At 42.0% G+C, this 20016-nt stretch overlaps 1 protein-coding gene across 1 annotated transcript in view; it reads left to right on the top strand.

Annotated features, from left to right (window-relative positions):
- The window catches only part of fign (fidgetin), a 100898-nt gene extending 85292 nt beyond the window's left edge, over positions 1 to 15606 (top strand). Inside the window, exon 8 of the mRNA XM_089002460.1 lies at positions 12566 to 15606. Within this exon, the coding sequence (XP_088858586.1) occupies positions 12566 to 14781 (2216 nt within the window). The 3' untranslated portion in view covers positions 14782 to 15606. The remainder of the gene's footprint in view (positions 1 to 12565) is intronic.
- Positions 15607 to 20016: the final 4410 nt, after the last annotated feature.

The following is a 20016-nucleotide window of genomic DNA, read 5'->3' as shown; positions in this document are numbered from 1 at the left end:
GTAATTAATCATGAATGCAAATCAGATTTTTTTTTTTGGTCATTTATTTTTTTGAAGGACTCCTGCTCGAGCAACATTTACTCTGTAATCATAAGCCCGGATAGCAATTTTTATTGACAGTAAAGTCTCGTTCTATCGATATTGGTTATATCGATAGTACTGCTTATTACGATACTATTTCTATAAACGCAAGGAGAAAATTTACATGCCGCAGGATTGGATATATCGATAGTCCGGTTATATCGATATTTTTTTCCGACTCCCGAGAATATCGATATAACCAGACTTTACTGTATTTATCTATCTAGATATCTAGCTAGATAGATAGCTACAGTATCTACCTACTTAGCTACAGTATATACCTAGCTACCTATCTAGCTACAGTATCTACATATCTAGCTACAGTATCTACCTAGCTACCTATATAGCTACAGTATCTACCTCGCTAGCTACAGTATCTACCTAGCTACCTATTTAGCTACAGTATCTACCTAGCTACCTATCTAGCTACAGTATCTACCTAGCTACCTATATAGCTACAGTATCTACCTCGCTAGCTACAGTATCTACCTAACTATCTATCTAGCTACAGTATCTACCTATCTAGCTACAGTATCTACCTAGCTACCTATATAGCTACAGTATCTACCTCGCTAGCTACAGTATCTACCTAGCTATCTATCTAGCTACAGTATCTACCTATCTAGCTACAGTATCTACCTAGCTACCTATATAGCTACAGTATCTACCTCGCTAGCTACAGTATCTACCTAGCTACCTATCTAGCTACAGTATCTACCTAGCTACCTCACTAGCTACAGTATCTAACTAGCTACCTTGCCAGCTACATTATCAACCTATCTACCTAGCGAGTGACAGTATCTACCTATCTACCTAGCTAGCTATTTACCTACATAGCTAGCTATCAACCCATCTATCTACCTATTGTCAAACGTGCTGTATGTCATGCATATTAGCACGTTTGACAATAAAGCTGACTTTGACTACCTAGCTGCTTATCTAGCTATCTAGCTACCTAACCGTAACCGACAGATACTCGCCACGAAAGAAACGTTTCTTTTCCAAATGAGGGGTTAAATGGCAACCCCCCCCCCCCCCCCCCCGGCTCCCCCTGTATCTAAAGATTGCCACGCTCGCTGTCAAGTTGAAACATGCATCATGAATGAACCGATTATAGCGTTTTCGCTCTGTATCAAAATGTTATCACCCCCTCCCCCCCTCACCCATCTTTTCCTCGAATAGTAAATCTAAATAGGAGCTTGTTTTTAAACCATCAATGTAATTAGGGACTGTCGGTAATATTTGCACGGCTGTCAAGTGTAAAAAGCAACAAAAAAAAAAAAAGCTTCTGGTAATTATGTTTACATCCAAAGATGAATATCCAAGGATTGTAATGATCCGTAATTAGAAATACTTCTCAGCGTGTCTACTGCCTTCGAATTGTGCTCCGGGAAAAAGTCCAGAGTTTTTTTTTTTTTTTTTTTTTGCGGCTTAATAATGACATTGTGCGCCGCTAAATGTGACCCCCCCCCCCCACTCCCTTCCATGCCCCCCTTTTTTTGCTTTGGCTTCCAGTGCATAATCACGCTCCAGTCTGACTTTAAAGAGCTCATTACAGTTAGTTTTCTAAAGAGGCGCTTATTAAACACAGTTACCTAATAAGCATCTTGGGTGGTGCAAATTGGGAAAAAAGGTAATGACTCTGATTAGGCCACGTTTCAATTATGACAGCTTTCTCGTCAACCACCACCACCACCACCATCGTCACCCCCACATCTCCTTCAATGTCCCCCCCTCCTCCCCCATCCTCACTCCAAGCCCAAAACAAAGGAAGGAAAGTCCAGCTATTTATGCTCTCGCTCTCTTTCTCTCTTTAGCCAGCTAGCTAACCATAAATAATCTGGTTTTATAACTAGCTAGCACAGCGCTATGGCTTAAAAGCTAGCTAGGTCACGCTTCTCTTTCTCTCTATTTCTCTATCTCCCTTTCTCTATGTCTCGCTAACTATCTAGCTAACCATATAATAATCTGGCTTTCTAACTAGCTAGCACAGCGCTATGGCTCAAAAGCTAAAAGCTAGCTAGGTCACGCTTCTCTTTCTCTCTATTTCTCTATCTCCCTGTCTCTATGTTTCGCTAACTATCTAGCTAACCATATAATAATCTGGCTTTCTAACTAGCTAGCACAGAAATATGGCTCAAAAGCTAAAAGCTAGCTAGGTCACGCTTCTCTTTCTCTCTATTTCTCTATCTCCCTTTCTCTATGTCTCGCTAACTATCTAGCTAACTATATAATAATCTGGCTTTCTAACTAGCTAGCACAGAAGTATGGCTCAAAAGCTAAAAGCTAGCTAGGTCACGCCTCTCTTTCTCTCTATTTCTCTATCTCACTGTCTATGTCTCGCTAACTATCTAGCTAACTATATAATAATCTGGCTTTCTAACTAGCTAGCACAGCGCTATGACTCAAAAGCTAAAAGCTAGCTAGGTCACGCTTCTCTTTCTCTCTATTTCTCTATCTCCCTGTCTCAATGTCTCGCTAACTATCTAGCTAATCATATAATAATCTGGCTTTCTAACTAGCTAGCACAGCGCTATGGCTCAAAAGCTAAAAGCTAGCTAGGTCACGCTTCTCTTTCTCTCTATTTCTCTGTCTCCCTTTCTCTATGTCTCGCTAACTATATAATAATCTGGCTTTATAACTAGCTAGCACAGCGCTATGACTCAAAAGCTAAAAACTAGCTAGGGCACGCTTCTCTTTCTCTCTATTTCTCTATCTCCCTGTCTCTATGTCTCGCTAACTATCTAGCTAACTATATAATAATCTGGCTTTCTAACTAGCTAGCACAGCGCTATGACTCAAAAGCTAAAAGCTAGCTCGCTCACACTTGTTTCACAGCGCCGCCACCTCGGTGCTTCCTTTCAGCCGCACCGTAATGAATAGAGAATTGTCCGAGCGGCGGTCCAATTTACACACTGGGAAATTGGATGGACAAGACTTGGAGACTCATTCTTGTTTGCTTAAAAAAAACGGATTAATAGTAAAAAATAAAAGGTCAACATTTCTGTTTTATCATCCCAGCTGATCACTGAACCTGAAATGAAACGCCATAGCGTTGTGTCAAATGCTTGTTTTGACCCACCGGGATGTGTTTTTGGTATGACGTACTTTGTGCTCAAGTTGATTTGGTTTAGTGGGAAATGGCGGTAAATCAATATGTACAAAAACATAAAATAAAAATGGGTGATTTGAAAGCCTTAAAAAGAAAAAAAATCAAGCGGGATGGGCGAACAAAGGCTGCGTTTGATCAGCGGAATGTGATCTTGTAGCCTGTGGCTATCTGCAATTATTCCACAAGTTGAATCTAATTAGAGCTCTTTGCATAAAACAAAGGGAACCTGTGGCTGAGAGAATTTGAGGACGACTAGCGACATTCAAATGTCTCATAAAATCCCCTTGAGTGACATCTCAACTATTAGTACAAAGTGAAACAATGAGGTAATGGCGCTCTACGTCATATTTTCAATTCCCGAATAAATTTGTTAATGGCAGTGAATGGGTTAATAACTATTTTATTATATCTATTGCTTATCTATTAGCTATCTAGCTAGCTGACTGGCTATGTATTAGCCATCTACCCAGCTGGCTGGCTATCTATTAGCTATCTATTAGCTAGCTAGCTACTTAGCTGGCTATCTGTTACCTACCTGTTGGTTAGATAGCTGGCTATCTATTAGCTATCTATTAGCTAGCTATTCATTTGAGTTATTCCGGGTTGAGTGAATGCTGGCACGTGTGTCTGCTGCTGCTAACCCACAGAAAAACCTATCCCGTGACTGTAAAGTGACCTTGAGAGTTTTGAAAGGCGCTTATAAATGAAATGTATTATTACATTATTATTATTATTATTATTATATTTTATTTTTTTATTATTATTATTATTATTATTATTATTATTTTTATTATTATTATTATTATTATTATTATTATTATTATTATTATTATTATTAATATTATTATTATTTTATTATTATTATTATTATTATTATTTTTATTATTATTATTATTATTATTATTATTATTATTATCTCCCCCGTTCCCAAATCACCATTAAGCATTTTTTTACTCGTGTGTAATATATCCTTCTGCTTTGCTGGTATTTTTGGCTTGATTGATGAGAATTTTAACCTTGCAGTCTACACTGCCTTTGAACTATCAAAGTTGAAATGAGTCCAAATTTCTATCCATTTTGTCACTCTCTCACTGTCGTCTGCCTTATACTCCGGTGCCTTATACAGGTAACATCCGACTTACGAGCGAGTTCCGTTACAACCATACGGTCGTAAGTCGAAATGGTCGCATGTCGAAATCTATTTAAAATGTTGAATAGAGACTCGGAGGCTAAATGACTTGCAAACTCTCCCTCTTAAAATGTTAAAAAATAGGGTCTGGAGGTCGTGGTCGTAAGTACGGGTGGTCGTAAGTAGAGCCGGTCGTAAGTCGGATGTTACCTGTACACTGGAAAATATGGTATGTATTTTTTTTAACACTTCACTGTGTCAATTGTCTCAAAGTTTTGTCGCTGCAAAATGTCATTGAGGAAATCATTTCGTATGAGATTTTCACACGTCGAGTTGAATAAAACATTTCTTTAAATTTTATGTCTTTATTTTTTTTTTGCTGGTTAAAATGATTCGTTTTTATTCACTGCGGTAATGTGAAGAGAAACCAAACCTCGCTTGCGTGATTGTAAATTTGAATCTTTGCATAATTAATAATAAAATAATTTAAAAAAAGCTCGGCAGCGCAGATCAAACTAGCGCATTGGTGGCAGATGTCATTTTTAGTACTTGCAATGGGCCGCTTAAAAAATGGACGGCGGGCCACTGTTTGGACACCGCTGCCCGAGGTAGCGCCTCGATACGGGTAAATGTCGAAATAATGCGAACCGTTTTCATTTATGAAACCACCTGGACACCCCACAGATGTACGCGCCACACGCCGTTTGTAATATTGTAGAAAAAGCGTACAACGGTGCCTTGAGGTTAGAGTTCACACGCGTCAGCGCTCACTCAACCCGGAAGTAAATAGATAGAAACCTAGCTAGCCAGCTAGTAGATAGCTAATGGATAGCCAACAGATAGCTAGCAAGATAGCTATCCACTTAGATAGCTATATAGCTAATAGATAGTTAGCTAGATCGGTAATTAGCTAATACACTGAATGCCACTATTAAATACACATATAGCCAACAGATAGCTAGCTAGATAGCTAGCCACCTAGATAGCTATATAGCTGCTATCTAGATAGCTAGTTAGCTAATACACTGAATGCCACTATTAAATACACAGATAGCTAATAGCTAGCTTGCTAGATAGCTAGCCACCTAGATCGCTGTATAGCTAATAGCTAGCTAGATAGTTAGCTAATACACTGAATGTAACCATTGAACACACAGATAGGCTACCTAGCCAGCTAATAGATAACCTACAGATAGCCAGCTAGATAGCTAGCAATTTAGATAGCTATATAGCTAATAGATAGTTAGCAAGATGGTTAGTTAGCTAATACACTGAATGTCACTATTGAACACACAGATAGAAACCTAGCCAGCCAGCTAGTATATAGCTAATAGATAGCCACTTAGATAGCTATACAGCTAATAGATAGTTAGCTAGATAGTTAATAATAATAATCCATTTCATTTCTAAGCGCCTTTCAAAACTCTCAAGGTCACTTTACAGTCACAGGATAAGTTTTTCTGTGGGTGAGCAGAGGCAGCCACATGCGCCAGCGTTCACTCAACCCGGAATAACTCAAATAGCTAGAAAGTTAGCTAGTTAGCGAATAGATAACTAATAGATAGATAGCTAGCTAGATAGCTAATAGATAACAAATAGCAAGCAAGCTTGGTAACCAGCTAGATAGCTAGTTAGCAAATAGATAGCTAGCAAGGTAGCCAACTAGCTATATCGCCAGCTAGCCAGCTAGATTATTAGCATGCAATTATCCATATTCAATCAAATAAACGTTACATTTGGAAGCCCGCCAGGGGGTTGCGGTGGAGGGGGGGGGTCACCGCAAAACAATGCAATAAATATGTATTGATTTATATACAGTAAAGTCTCGTTATATCGATATCGGATATATCGATAGTCCCGGTTATATCGATATTTTTTCGGACTCCCTTGAATATCGATATAACGAGACTTTACTGTAGTTAGTTAGCTAATACACTGAATGCTACTATTAAATACACAGATAGCTAATAGATAGCCAACAGATGGATAGCTCGATAGATAGACAACAGATGGCTAGCTAGATAGAGATGGCTTGCTATATAGAGCTAGCCATCTAGTTGGCTAGCTATCTAATACACTGAATGTAACAAAATACAAAATAATAATAATAATAATAATACATTTGATTTATAAGCACCTTTCAAAACTCTGAAGGACATTTTTGGTCCAATCATTTTGGATGGTTCATTATGCAGCCGAAGCAGCTAGCTCGCCGATGACAAGTACACTTTTGCAAGTAGCACCTCTCTCTGATTGCCTTAAGTGCGCACTTTGTTCACAAGCTATTATCAATAACAGAGGAATTGCACTTCATACGCCCCCCCCCCACCACCCCATGTCACCCCCTCCACTCCCCCAGTTGTCATTTTGCTATTGACGAAATGTGGCTCGAGTGTCAATGAACAATTTTGACCAAATCCATCGCTGAGTCTTTGGTTTGCCACAGGCACCTTTCCGCCTCAGAATACAGTAATACCTTGGCTTACGAACTTAATTGGTTTCCAGACAGAGTGTGTAAGGTGAAAAGTGTGCATCGCAAAAATTAATTTCCCATAGGAAACCATTAAAATGAGAATAATCCGTTCCCAGGTCCCCATAAAACACAATTTTCTAATATTGTAAGCCTTAAAACTACACAAAATAGACCTTATTTTATGTATAATAAATGTTCTATGTTATTATAATTAAAGAAATAAACTGTACTGTATAATAAAACCGTTTTAGTTACCTTTGTGATGGTCGTTGATGGCTTGATGGAATGGAGTGGTCGGTTTCATCAGCATTAAACACTTGATGAGGAACGTAGCCTTCTTCTTTCACCGTCTTGAGGAATGATCCTTTGTGTAGATGCTTTCTCTGCGATAATTTTACCTAGTTCCTCATCAATTGTGTTCTGTTTAGCTGGGTTGATAGCTTTTTGCATCAAGTGTACAAATGACTTGTGCTGGTTATTTGTTTGATTGATGGGAATTTTAACCTTGCAGTCTACACTCTGCCTTTGAACTATCAAAATTGAAACAAGTCCAAATTTCACTGTTTTCTTCTCAGGTTCTCTCGAAACCTGTTGTGGCTCAATATTACCTCACATATATATATATATATATATATATATATATATATATATTATCTTTTGAACAAAATCAAGGCTTTTTGGTATGCCTTTTATAGTGGAAAATACGGTATTTTGTATAATATATTTTGAAAAGTTTTCACTCATTGAAGGTGTGCCTTATACAGTAAAGTCTCGTTATATCGATATTGGATATATCGATAGTCCCGGTTATATCGATACTATTTCTATGCACGCACGGAGAAAATTACATGCAAACAGGGTCGGATATATCGATAGTCCCGGTTATATCGATATTTTTTCGGACTCCCTTGAATATCGATATAACGAGACTTTACTGTATATGGAAAAGGTTTGAAAATACACCATGCATTGGGGGTGCACTTTATACACCAGAAAATACAGTATTTATATTTATATATAGATAAATATATATTTATTATTATAATTTGTAGGCCTGGTATTGTATATCGTTTTACTAGTTGTCCTCCTCTGTCGCTAGTGGCTAAATTTGTCTGGCAGGGTTGTTTTTTTTTTTTTTTGCCTTGGGCTTAGCCCCCCCCCCCCCTACCCCTTCATCATTAGCTTGGATGCTTGACAAGCATGTAAGGCATCGCATGGACTTCTTTGTCTAAAACCTTGTAAATGAACACAATTAGCGCAGCGTAATCCCGCTAATTAGCTCCCGGTGTGGTGGGTGGGCCAATGATGGAGACGAAGTCAGACGGCAAAGACGAATCATCCGTTATTCTTTGCCGAACAATAACGACGTTTAGCGTGCGACTTTAGCCGCAGCTGCTTCTTAAATGAAAGGACGCGCCGCCAATGCGCTAACACTGCGATACCACCTTGTTTTGAGCGGTTGTCTATTAATAATAATAATAATATAATACATTTCTGAGCGCCTTTCAAAACTCTCAAGGACACTTTTCAGTCACAGAATATTTTTTGTGCGGGTGAGCAGCGGCAGCCACACATTCCAGCGTTCACTCAACCCGGAAGTAACTCAAATAGATAGCAAGCTAGCTAGCGAATAGATAGCTATTAGCTAGCAAATAGATAGCTAATACCTCGCGAATAGATAGCTATTAGCTAGTGAATAAATTGCTAACATCTAGTGAATAGATAGCTAATACGTAGCGAATAGATAGCTAATAGCTAGGTAGCTATATACATAATAGATACAGTAGCTAGCTAGATAGCCAGCTACATAACAAGATAGATAGCAAATGGCTAGCTAGATGCCTAGCTATCTAGATAAATAAATCAAGACATATTCACACTAAATGCTGATTTTTTTTTTCTGTGGGTGAGTAGCGGCAGCCACACGCACCAGCATTCACGCAACCCGGAAGTAACTGAAATAGATAGAAAGTTAGCTAGCTAATAGATAGCTATTAGCTAGCAAATAGATATCTAATAGCTCGCGAATAGATAGCTATTAGCTAGTGAATAAATAGCTAATACCTAGTGAATAGATATCCAATACCTAGCGAATAGGTAGCTAATATCTAGCTAGCTATATAGCTAATAGATACAGTAGCTAACTAGATAGCCAGCTAGATAACAAGATAGATAGCAAATAGCTAGCTAGCTAGCTGCCTAGCTAGCTAGATAAATAAATCAAGAAATATTCACACTAAATGCTGATGTTTTTTTTCCCCCCTTTTTTTCTGTGGGTGAGTAGCGGCAGCCACACGCGCCAGCGTTCACTCAACCCGGAAGTAACTCAAATAGATAGAAAATTAGCTAGCAAATAGATAGCTATTAGCTAGCAAATAGATATCCAATGGCTAGCGAATAGATAACTATTACCTAGTGAATAAATAGTTAACACCAAGCGAATAGATGGCTAATATGTAGCAAATAGATAGCGAATACCTTGCGAATGGATAGCTAATAGCTAGCTACCTATATAGCTAATAGATACAGTAGCTCACTAGATAGCCAGCTAGATAACAAGATAGATAGCAAATAGCTAGCTAGCTAGATAAATAAATCAAGACATATTCACACTAAATGCTGATTTGTTTTTCTCCCCTTTTTACTGTGGGTGAGTAGCGGCAGCCACACGCGCCAGCGTTCACTCAACCCAGAAGTAACTCAAATAGATAGAAAGTTAGCTAGTTAATAGATAACTTTGGATAGATCACCTTCTCAGAGACAATGCACACCTTTCTCCCATCCAAAATCCAGAAAAAAACGAAAATTCTTTTGGCATCATGACAAATAGATTGCTAGCTAGCTCGTTAGATAGCAAATAGATAGCTAGCTAGATAACTAGTTACCTGCTTCCACGTGGCCGGCAGCTGTTTGTCCTCCATCCGTTCGGAGTAGTCGGCGATGGCAAACACGCACCCCAGCAAAAAAAGCCGTCGTCCGGGAACTGAAACGCCACAAAAGGAAACAAACGAGGCCGTATTAAACATTCTTTGAGGGTATAAATCGTCAGCTAATCCCCTTCCTCGCCCCCCGCCAACAAAATCAAATATTACCACATGCATGAAAACATGCATTTGCGCTTTGACGTCGGGGTTTAACTTGATCCTCGATGTCATTCACATCTCAAGGCTGAATAGGCCGCGAGACGCTCTCAGTCAAGCATGTGTTTTTTTTTTTTTCTTCTTCTACGACCCCCCCCCCCCCCCATCATCCCCATCCACCCCCTCCCTCGCTCTGGATGGGAAGCAGTGGGCAGACTTGATGTGGATGTAATTCCTGCTGGGCTGAGGGGTTTTGTGTGATGAAAGCAACGGAGCGCCGCCAAGGAAGATTGCTTTGCCGCGCTCCTCCAAACAGATTTGAAAACTGTCTCCCAATGCTTCAAGATGAGACTTGGATTATGGACTGACCCGCCGCGTCCGTCCGTCCTTCCGTCCGTCCGTCTGTCCGTCCGTGTCATTCCCGCTCGGCGTTGGGGTGGATTACAACGCTCATCGCAGGCTCATCTGTGAAAACTGATGGAGATTTGGGGCACTATGGACTTGGCTATCTGTTAGCTATCTGTCGTGGTTATCCCGCTGGCTGGATATCTATTAGCCGGCTAGCTGGTTAGCTGGCTATCTATTAGCTATCTACTAGGCTAATGGCTATCTATTTGCTGGCTAATGGCTATCTGTTCGCAGGCTATTAGCTATCTATTTGCTAGCTATTAGCTGTCTATTCACTAGCTATTAGCTATCTATTCGCGAGCTATTAGCTATTCACTAGCTAATGGTTATCTATTCACTGGTAAGCTGGCTATCTATTAGCTATCTACTAGGCTAATGGCTATCTATTTGCTGGCTAATGGCTATCTGTTCGCTGGCTATTAGCTATCTATTTGCTAGCTATTAGCTATCTATTCGCGAGCTATTAGCTATTCACTAGCTAATGGCTATCTAGTTGCTGGCTATTAGCTATCTATTTGCTAGCTATTAGCTGTCTATTCACTAGCTATTAGCTATCTATTCACGAGCTATTAGCTATTCACTAGCTAATGGCTATCTATTCACTGGTAAGCTGGCTATCTATTAGCTATCTACTAGGCTAATGGCCATCTATTTGCTGGCTAATGGCTATCTGTTCGCTGGCTATTAGCTATCTATTTGCTAGCTATTAGCTATCTATTCGCTAGCTATTAGCTATTCACTAGCTAATGGCTATCTAGTTGCTGGCTATTAGCTATCTATTTGCTAGCTATTAGCTGTCTATTCACTAGCTATTAGCTATCTATTCACGAGCTATTAGCTATTCACTAGCTAATGGCTATCTATTCACTGGTAAGCTGGCTATCTATTAGCTATCTACTAGGCTAATGGCCATCTATTTGCTGGCTAATGGCTATCTGTTCGCTGGCTATTAGCTATCTATTTGCTAGCTATTGGCTATCTATTCGCTAGCTATTAGCTATTCACTAGCTAATGGCTATCTAGTTGCTGGCTATTAGCTATCTATTTGCTAGCTATTAGCTGTCTATTCACTAGCTATTAGCTATCTATTCACGAGCTATTAGCTATTCACTAGCTAATGGCTATCTATTCACTGGTAAGCTGGCTATCTATTAGCTATCTACTAGGCTAATGGCTATCTATTTGCTGGCTAATGGCTATCTGTTCGCTGGCTATTAGCTATCTATTTGCTAGCTATTAGCTATCTATTCGCGAGCTATTAGCTATTCACTAGCTAATGGCTATCTAGTTGCTGGCTATTAGCTATCTATTCACTGGATAATGGCTATTTGCTAGCTAGCGAGATTGCTCTCGATTTGAGTTACTTCAGGGTTGAGTGAACGCAGGCGTGTGTGGCTACCGCTGCTCACCCACAAAAAAACCCAAACTGATTCTGTGACTGTCAAGTGACCTTGAGAGTTTTGAAAAGCGCCTAGAAATCAAATGTATTATTCTTATTCTTAGCTTGCTGGCTATCTATTAGCTATCTAATGGCTAGCTACCTAACTTTTTATTTATTTGAGTTATTCCGGGTTGAGTGAACGCTGGCGCGTGTGGCTGCCGCTGCTCACCCACAGAAAAACCGATCCAGTTTAAGACAGGCGCCCAAATCCTGCAGCCCTCTGCCAAGCTATTTATTCAGAGTATATGCAAATTTAAGTGATACATTAGTAAAACATAGTTTTCTTGATTAGAATACCACACCCCTGGACGTTCTAAACACCAACAGCTAAGCATATAACAGCATGAAACTTTTAAATATGATAACTTCTATTCTGCCTAATCTCTATCACCCTGGTAACAAATAATGGCTGAAATGTGATTGGTTCAGTGGGTTAAATACGAAAACACATGTCTGGAAGTAGCGCAACAGGGGAAAAGTCATTAAAGGAATTCATGGATAAAATACAGTAAAGTCTCGTTATATCGATATCGGATATATCGATAGTCCCGGTTATATCGATACTATTTCTATGCACGCACGGAGAAAATTACATGCGCGCAGGGTCGGATATATCGATAGTCCCGGTTATATCGATATTTTTTCGGACTCCCTTGAATATATATATAACGAGACTTTACTGTATAATTAACATCAGTCAGTGCTTCATATATTTTTAGGCCAGCAGAGAAGGCTTTACAGGCCTTGACGGTCCGCCAGTGGTGTAAAAATCCAAAAGTCCCTCGTAGACTTCAGGTGGACGCTTCTGTTGACCTCGGTTTGCCTTCTGCGTCCTACCCAGGTCTAAAGATGCAGTGGACCCCAGAGCACACCCAATGGGCCGAACAACACTTTGACATCTCCTCCACCACTCGCTCTCCAGCGCACAAAGTCGAGGCCTACCGGGGACACTTGCAACGAACGTACCAGTACGCGTGGGCCAACGACGACATCTCGGCTCTCACCGCCTCCAACCTGCTCAAGAAGTACGCCGAGAAGTACTCTGGAATCCTGGAAGGCCCCAACGAACGAGCCCTCCTCTGTTCCTACTCGGAAGGCGGCGGCGGAGGACTCTTGAACGGACGCAAATCGGACAACGAGCCTTGGCAGGAGGGGGTTTACCCGATGAACTGCGCTCCAGATGTGATATCTGTGAGCAAAGCCGGAATGACAGCTGCCCTACCCCCTGCGGAGGCGTCAGCCAGCATCGGCAGCTCCCCGGGGGTGGCGAGCAGCTTGTCGGAGCCGAGCTATTCCGGCGGTAACTGCGGGAGCCACGCGGCCACCGCCCTCCACTCCAGCCTCCCCTCTCAGGAATACAGCGCCGGCTACAACGGCTCCTACCTGCATTCCAGCTACAGCGGACAGACCACCCCGGCCCTCCCTTCCCCGCATCCCTCGCCGTTGCACAGCGCCGGGCTCCTGCAGCCGCCGCCACCGCCGCCTCCTCCCCCCACATTAGTGCCGAGCTACAACGGCGCGTCTCCAAACCTGGCCAACTACAATTACCCGCCGACGGGGTACCCCCCTCAAACGGCCGTGGGCCCCGGTTATAGCCCAGGGGGAGCGCCTCCGCCTTCCGCGTACCTGCCGTCCGGGATCGCGGCGCCCACTCCCATCCCTCCCTCTACGCTGCCCGCTTACGCCTACCAGTCCCACAATCATCCGCCCGTCGCCCCGGCGCCCTTGAACGGCAGCACGTCCAACTCGTTAAAACGAAAGGCTTTCTACATGAGCGGCCACGGCGAAGCGGACTCCAGCTACGGCGACTTCAACTACAACCAGCAGCAGCGTTCTTCTCACAGTCCCATGTACAGACTGGCCGACAGCAGCGTCTCCGACTCCAACCGGGGCAACGGCTTCGACACGAACGCCGACGCCTCGTCTCTGGCCTTCAAGACCACCAAACAGGCCCTCTCCTCCAATCAGCGACGAAAATTCACCCTGACTCCGCCGTCCTTCGGATCGTCCAAGAGCCCCGAGGACGATCTCCGGACGGCCGGCGAGACCTACGGCAAGTTTGCCGAGCAAAGCGAAGAGCACAGACAGCACCTGCCTCATTCCCTCACGGGTCCCGACGCGGGTCCTCCTACCTCGTCCGTCCTCGCCGCCGAGGAACAGCTGAAGAACAGCGACCCCAACCTGGTGGACGTGGTGACGGCGGAGATCCTTCAGCAGTGCCCTCCGGTGGATTGGAGCGACATTGCCGGACTGGAGATGGCCAAAGCCGCCATCAAGGAGGAGATCCTGTGGCCCATTTTGAGGCCCGACGTGTTCAGCGGACTTCAGGCCTTACCTCGCACCCTCCTTTTGTTTGGACCTCCGGGAACGGGTAGAACGCTGATGGCCCGCTGCACCGCCAGCCAGATGGGGGCCACCTTCCTGCGACTGAGCGGCTCCGCGCTGGTCACCAAGTGGCTGGTCGAGGGAGACAAAATCATCCGGGCCTCCTTCCTGGTGGCCCGCTCTCGCCAACCGGCCGTGGTGTTCATCAGCGAGGTGGACCTCCTCCTGTCGGCCCAGCTCAGCGAGGACAGTCCGGTGAGCAGGCTGAAGGCCGAACTCCTCATGCAGCTGGACGGCGTTCTGTCTTCTCCCGACGACCACCTTCTGGTGGTCTGTTCCACCAGTAAACCCGAAGAGATCCCGGAGTCCCTGCGGAGGTACTTTAGCAAACGCTTACTCATCCCCTTACCCGACGGAACGGCGCGGCACCAGATCATCAACCAAGTGCTCTCCCCGCACAACTACTGTCTTAGCGACAAAGAAATGTCGTTACTGGTTCAGAGGACAGAAGGTTTTTCCGGACTGGATGTGGTGCAGCTTTGTCAAGAAGCGGCGGTGGGCGCCCTGCACGGCGTTCCCGCTTCCGACCTAGCGGGTCTTCACCCGAGACAAATGAGAGCCGTTACTTTTCAAGACTTTGACAACGTCTTTTGTAAATTCCAGCCTAGCATATCGCAAAAAGAACTCGACACGTACACCGAATGGAATAAAATGTTTGGTTGCTGTCAATGAGAGCCGACGGACGCATTCCCGACGATGTTTCGGAAAGAAAATCGACGTTTGGGGTGGTCGCTCGGACGAATCGCCGACACGCTTGACGCGGTCTAGAGGTTTTCGGCGAAAACGGACCCGGCCGCGATTTGATAAATCGGCACATGGCAGGCGCTCACGTAAAGACATGTAAAGAAATATCCGGCGACCCCCCCCCCCCTCTTGTTTTTGTATATACACACACATACACACACAAACATGCACATGACATATATACAGGTAACATCCGACTTACGACCAGCTCGACTTATGACCACCCATACTTACGACCACGACCTGCAGACCCTATTTTTAAAAGGGTTTTGGCTAGCCAGCCAGCCTCTCGAGTTCTGCACGTCATTTTGCCTCAGAGTCTCCATTCAACATTTTGAATTGATTTCGACTTACGACCATTTTGACTTACGACCGTTTGGTCGGAACGGATGTTACCTGTATTTCTAACTATACCGTACTGCTGATTTTGAGATTTAGTTGCTATCAAGTGCCTGAGGCGGTGCTTTTTTTTTTTTTTGTTGTTGTTTTTGCTTCACAATCTTCATTAGTGACATGTGCTGATAGTGCGTTTAAAAAAAGCTAAAAAATGAGACCCCCCCCTTCCCCCTTCCGCGTTCTCTTAGCACTTATAACAGCTGTCTGTTGGTGAAGTTGTTTTCAGCTCAATTCAATTTTTACCGGCACAAGCGTTCAGATCAATGTTCTAGCATATTTTGGAGGAGAAAATCGTTTAGTTATGGGGTGGTTAAAAAGAAGTAGAAGAAAAAGAAAAACGGAAGCATTGACATAGTCATATACTTCATACTCACGTTTATTTTTTTTTTTTTATTTTTTTTTTTTTTTGCTCCTCCAATTGTCGATACTACTTAACGGGGAATATGATTTCACAACATGGCTACACTTTAACCAATAAATTCCAATGTACAGTGATACCTCATCTTACGAACGCTTTCGCTTACGAACTTTTCATCTTACGAACATTAAATTCGCAACAATATAATCTCGGCATACGAACTAGCTTTCGGCAAACGAACCAAACCACACGGAGCGCCATGGTGGCGGTCGGACTAGTTTCTGTCAACTCCATTCTTTGAGTACAGATGTGGTTTGTTATCGAGTGGAGTACTTTTGCGATTATGGGGCTAAAAAAAGATCCCACCACAGGCAAGCAATAATTTGCGCTGCACTTTTACCTCCATAATACGTGACAGACTATCATGGGGCCGCGGTGCAAAATATTGTTTGATATTCGCATGTCGGTATTTTTATTTATTATATATTTTTGTAATTTGTTTTATTTGAGTTATTCCCGGTTGAACAGGGTCACCGTTGCTGGCTACCTTGCTAGCTATCTATTCGCTATGTATTAGCTAGCTATTAGCTATCTATTCACTATCTATTAGCTATCTATTCGCTATCTATTCACTCGCTATCAGCTATCTATTCACTAGCTATCAGCTATCTATTCACTAGCTATTAGCTATCTATTCACTAGCTATTAGCCATCTATTTATGAGCTATTAGCTATCTATCCGCTAGCTATTAGCTATCTATCCGCTAGCTATTAGCTATCTATTCGCTAACTAGCTTGAACGCTGGCGTGTGTGCTGCCCTACTCACCCGCATAAAAATATCCTATGACTGTAAAGTGTCCTTGAGAGTTTTGAAAGGTGCTTAAAAATGAAATGTATTATTATTATAGTGTTCAACCAAAGAAGACACAAAACACAATTACGGTCAAGCAGAAGAAGGAGATCATCAAGAAACATGAACAAGGTTTGCGTTTGTTTGACATAGCGTCCCTCTACCAGTATGCTAAGTCAACCATTGCTACGTGTGGCTAAGGGTGTTTCTGTGTTGTCTCAGGCAATAGAAGAAGTTGAAATACTTCTGTTGATTTTGGATGAACGAAAAGCAGCTGGCAGGGGACAGTGTGTGAGGGTATTCTCGCCGAGAAAGCACGGCAACTTCACTCGGATATCATCAAGAGGCAACTACATCAACTACCATCACAAAGGTAAATAAAACGAGTGTTATACAGTACAGTTTAATTGTTTAATTACAATACAATCGCACATTTATTATACATAATATAAGGTATATTTTGTGTAGTTTTAAGGCTTATTTTAGTAGAAAATGATGTTTTATGGGGACCTGGGAACATATTATTCTCATTTTAATGGTTTCCTATGGGAAATTAATGTTTGAAAGACACACTTTTCGCCTTACACACAATTTCTGGGAACCAATTAAGTTCGTAAGCCGAGGTATCACTGTATTTGTATTTGGGGGGGGGGGGGCTTCCTTGAAATGAAACATTGTATTTATAATTCGACATTTTGCCTTTGAAGAAGATCGCTAGCATTATTTATCGCCAACGGTTGCCCGCCGGCTGATTCCTGCAGTGTCGCTATCAACACCAAAAAAATAAAAATAAAAAATCCAACCGGTTGCTTCTGCGCTTTTGAGTCGCAACGTTTGGAGGCTCAGCTGTCGAGAGCTGTGTAGAATTTGAAGACAAACATCTTCGAGCAAGTGGGGGGTGGGGGAGGGTATTGCCCGCAGCCATTTCATTCCATCCTGCTGCTGTTTTATCATTAATGAAAGCGAAGGATTATGTATCCCCTCGGTTGTTGCTTTTCTACCTCCGTTTGTTAGTTATCGCTAACGTACGACGGCAGCAAATGTTTTTATTCGTTTTTTTTTTTTTGGGGTGGGGGTAATCATTGTGTGACTATAATAATAATAATTTTCATTTATAAGCGCCTTTCAAAACTCTCAAGGTCACTTTACAATCACAGGATACGTTTTCCTGTGGGTTCACTCAACCTGGAAGTAACTCGGATAGAAAGCTAGCTAGCTAATAGATAGCTAACAGATAGCTAGCGAGGCCATCACTCAACCCGGAAGTAACTCTGATAGAAAGCTAGCTTACAAAGAGACAGCTAATAGATAGCTAAGTAACTCGGATAGAAAACTAGCTAGCTAATAGATAGCTAACAGTTAGCTAGCTAGGCCTTAACTCAACCAGGAAGTAACTCGGATAGAAAGCTAGCTAGCTAATAAATAGCTAACAGATAGCTAGCGAGGCCATCACTCAACCCGGAAGTAATTCAGATAGGAAGCTAGCTTACTAAGAGACAGCTAATAGATAGATAAGTAACTCGTATATAAAACTAGCTAGCTAATAGATAGCTAGCTAGGCCTTAACTCAACCCGAAGTAGCTAGGAGCTAGCTTACTAAGAGACAGCTAATAGATAGAAAAACTCGTATAGAAAGCTAGCTAATAGATAGTTAACAGATAGCTAGGCTAGCTAGGCCTTCACTCAACCCTCGGATAGAAAACTAGCTTACTAAGAGACAGCTAATAGATAGCTAAGCTATAGCTAGCTAGGCCTTCATCAGAAGTAGCTAGCTAATAGATAGCTAACAGTTAGCTAGCTAGGCCATCACTCAACCAGGAAGTAACTCGGATAGAAAGCTAGCTTACTAAGAGACAGCTAATAGATAGCTAAGTAACTCGGATAGAAAACTAGCTAGCTAATAGATAGCTAGCTAGGCCTTAACTCAACCCGGAAGTAATTCAGATAGGAAGCTAGCTTACTAAGAGACAATAGATAGCTAGCTAATAGATAGTTAACAGATAGCTAACAGATAGCTAGCTAGGCCTTCACTCAACCCGGAAGTAACTCGGATAGAAAACTAGCTTACTAAGAGACAGCTAATAGATAGCTAAGTAACTCGGATAGATAGCTAGCTAGGCCTTCACTCAGCCTGGAAGTAACTCGGATAGAAAGCTAGCTAGCTAATATATAGCTAACAGATAGCTAGCGAGGCCATCACTCAACCCAGAAGTAACTCGGATAGAAAGCTAGCTTACTAAGAGACAGCTAATAGATAGCTAAGCTTAAGCAACAGCTAAAGCTGGAACAAAGCGCTAACATGGACAAAATGGGAAATGCTGCTCCTTGATGGAAGGCGAAAAAACATTGACAGAGGTCTGACCAGCGCTTTATCGGCACCCCAGCAAGAAAAGAAATGGCACTCTATGTCATATTTAAAAAAAAAATCAGGAATGGCAGTGAATGAGTTAAAACACACTTTTGAAAAGGCGAATAAAATAATAATAATATTATAATCCTAAAAATAAGGCGAATGTTTATGGAAGACGTGCTGCGACGCTGTCTGAGTTTATAAGTGTAACATCCATGAATTTGAGTGACACTCCTTTGACTTGAGGGCAAGTGGCAAGATGTTATTTTTACACGTTTATTTATACCTGTTTGTTGTTATTAATCGCTACATAATTCCAAACAAGAAGAGAAAAAAAAAAGCGCACCGCCGCGTCTTGGCAAGTGCGTTTGGCACATTTGAATGTATGATGCCCTTTAACCTGAAACAGCACCAAACGCTCGGGAACAAAACAAGACAAAGAAAAGCACTGAAGTAGATAGCACTGTTGTTCTGTTGCACTAAAAACTTGTTTTCCCAAGAGGACCTCTTGTGTTTGTTTGTTTTTTTGTTTTTGTGTTTAAATTGACAGTAAGCAGCGATTTCAAGCTAGTGATAGCATTTGTGCTTTGATTTTATTTTATTTTATTTTATTTTTTCCATGTTAGTGCTTTGTTCCAGCTTCAGCTATTTTTAAAGCACTATACAAACCACATCTCCTGTCCCCATGTAAGTCCGCTTCAATTCCAAGCCGCGGCAGTTCAACATCTAATGATAATAATAATAATAATAATAATAATAATAATAATAATAATAATAACAATAATACATTTCATTTATAAGCGCCTTTCAAAACTCTCAAGCTCACTTTACAGAATCATTTTTTTCTGTGGGTGAGCAGCGGCAGCCACATGCGCCAGCGTCACTCAACCCGGAAGTATCTCAAATATATAGAAAGCTAGTTAGCTAATACATAGCTAATGGATAGTAAGCCAGCTAGTTCGCTAATAGATAGCCAGCTAGTTGGATAGATAGATAATAGATAGCTAGCTAGCTAGCTAATAGATATCATACAGATAGACAGCTAGCTGGATAGCTAACTTGTTCGTAAGTTTGGGAGTTTCCATGATGATTTCAGGTTTGTTTTTGTTAGCATCACACGTCATTGATTTCACAGGAACAAAAAAAACAGTGTCAAGCTTTTCCAAAAATATCAAGTCTCCATTTTGGAGTGACACACACTATTGCGA

The sequence above is a fragment of the Hippocampus bargibanti genome, linkage group LG08 (assembly GCF_051943395.1).
Source record: "Hippocampus bargibanti isolate YZ-2025 linkage group LG08, ASM5194339v1, whole genome shotgun sequence".
Taxonomy (NCBI): domain Eukaryota; kingdom Metazoa; phylum Chordata; class Actinopteri; order Syngnathiformes; family Syngnathidae; genus Hippocampus; species Hippocampus bargibanti.
Note: the sequence above shows the minus strand (reverse complement) of the source record. Positions and strands in the feature narration are given on the sequence as shown.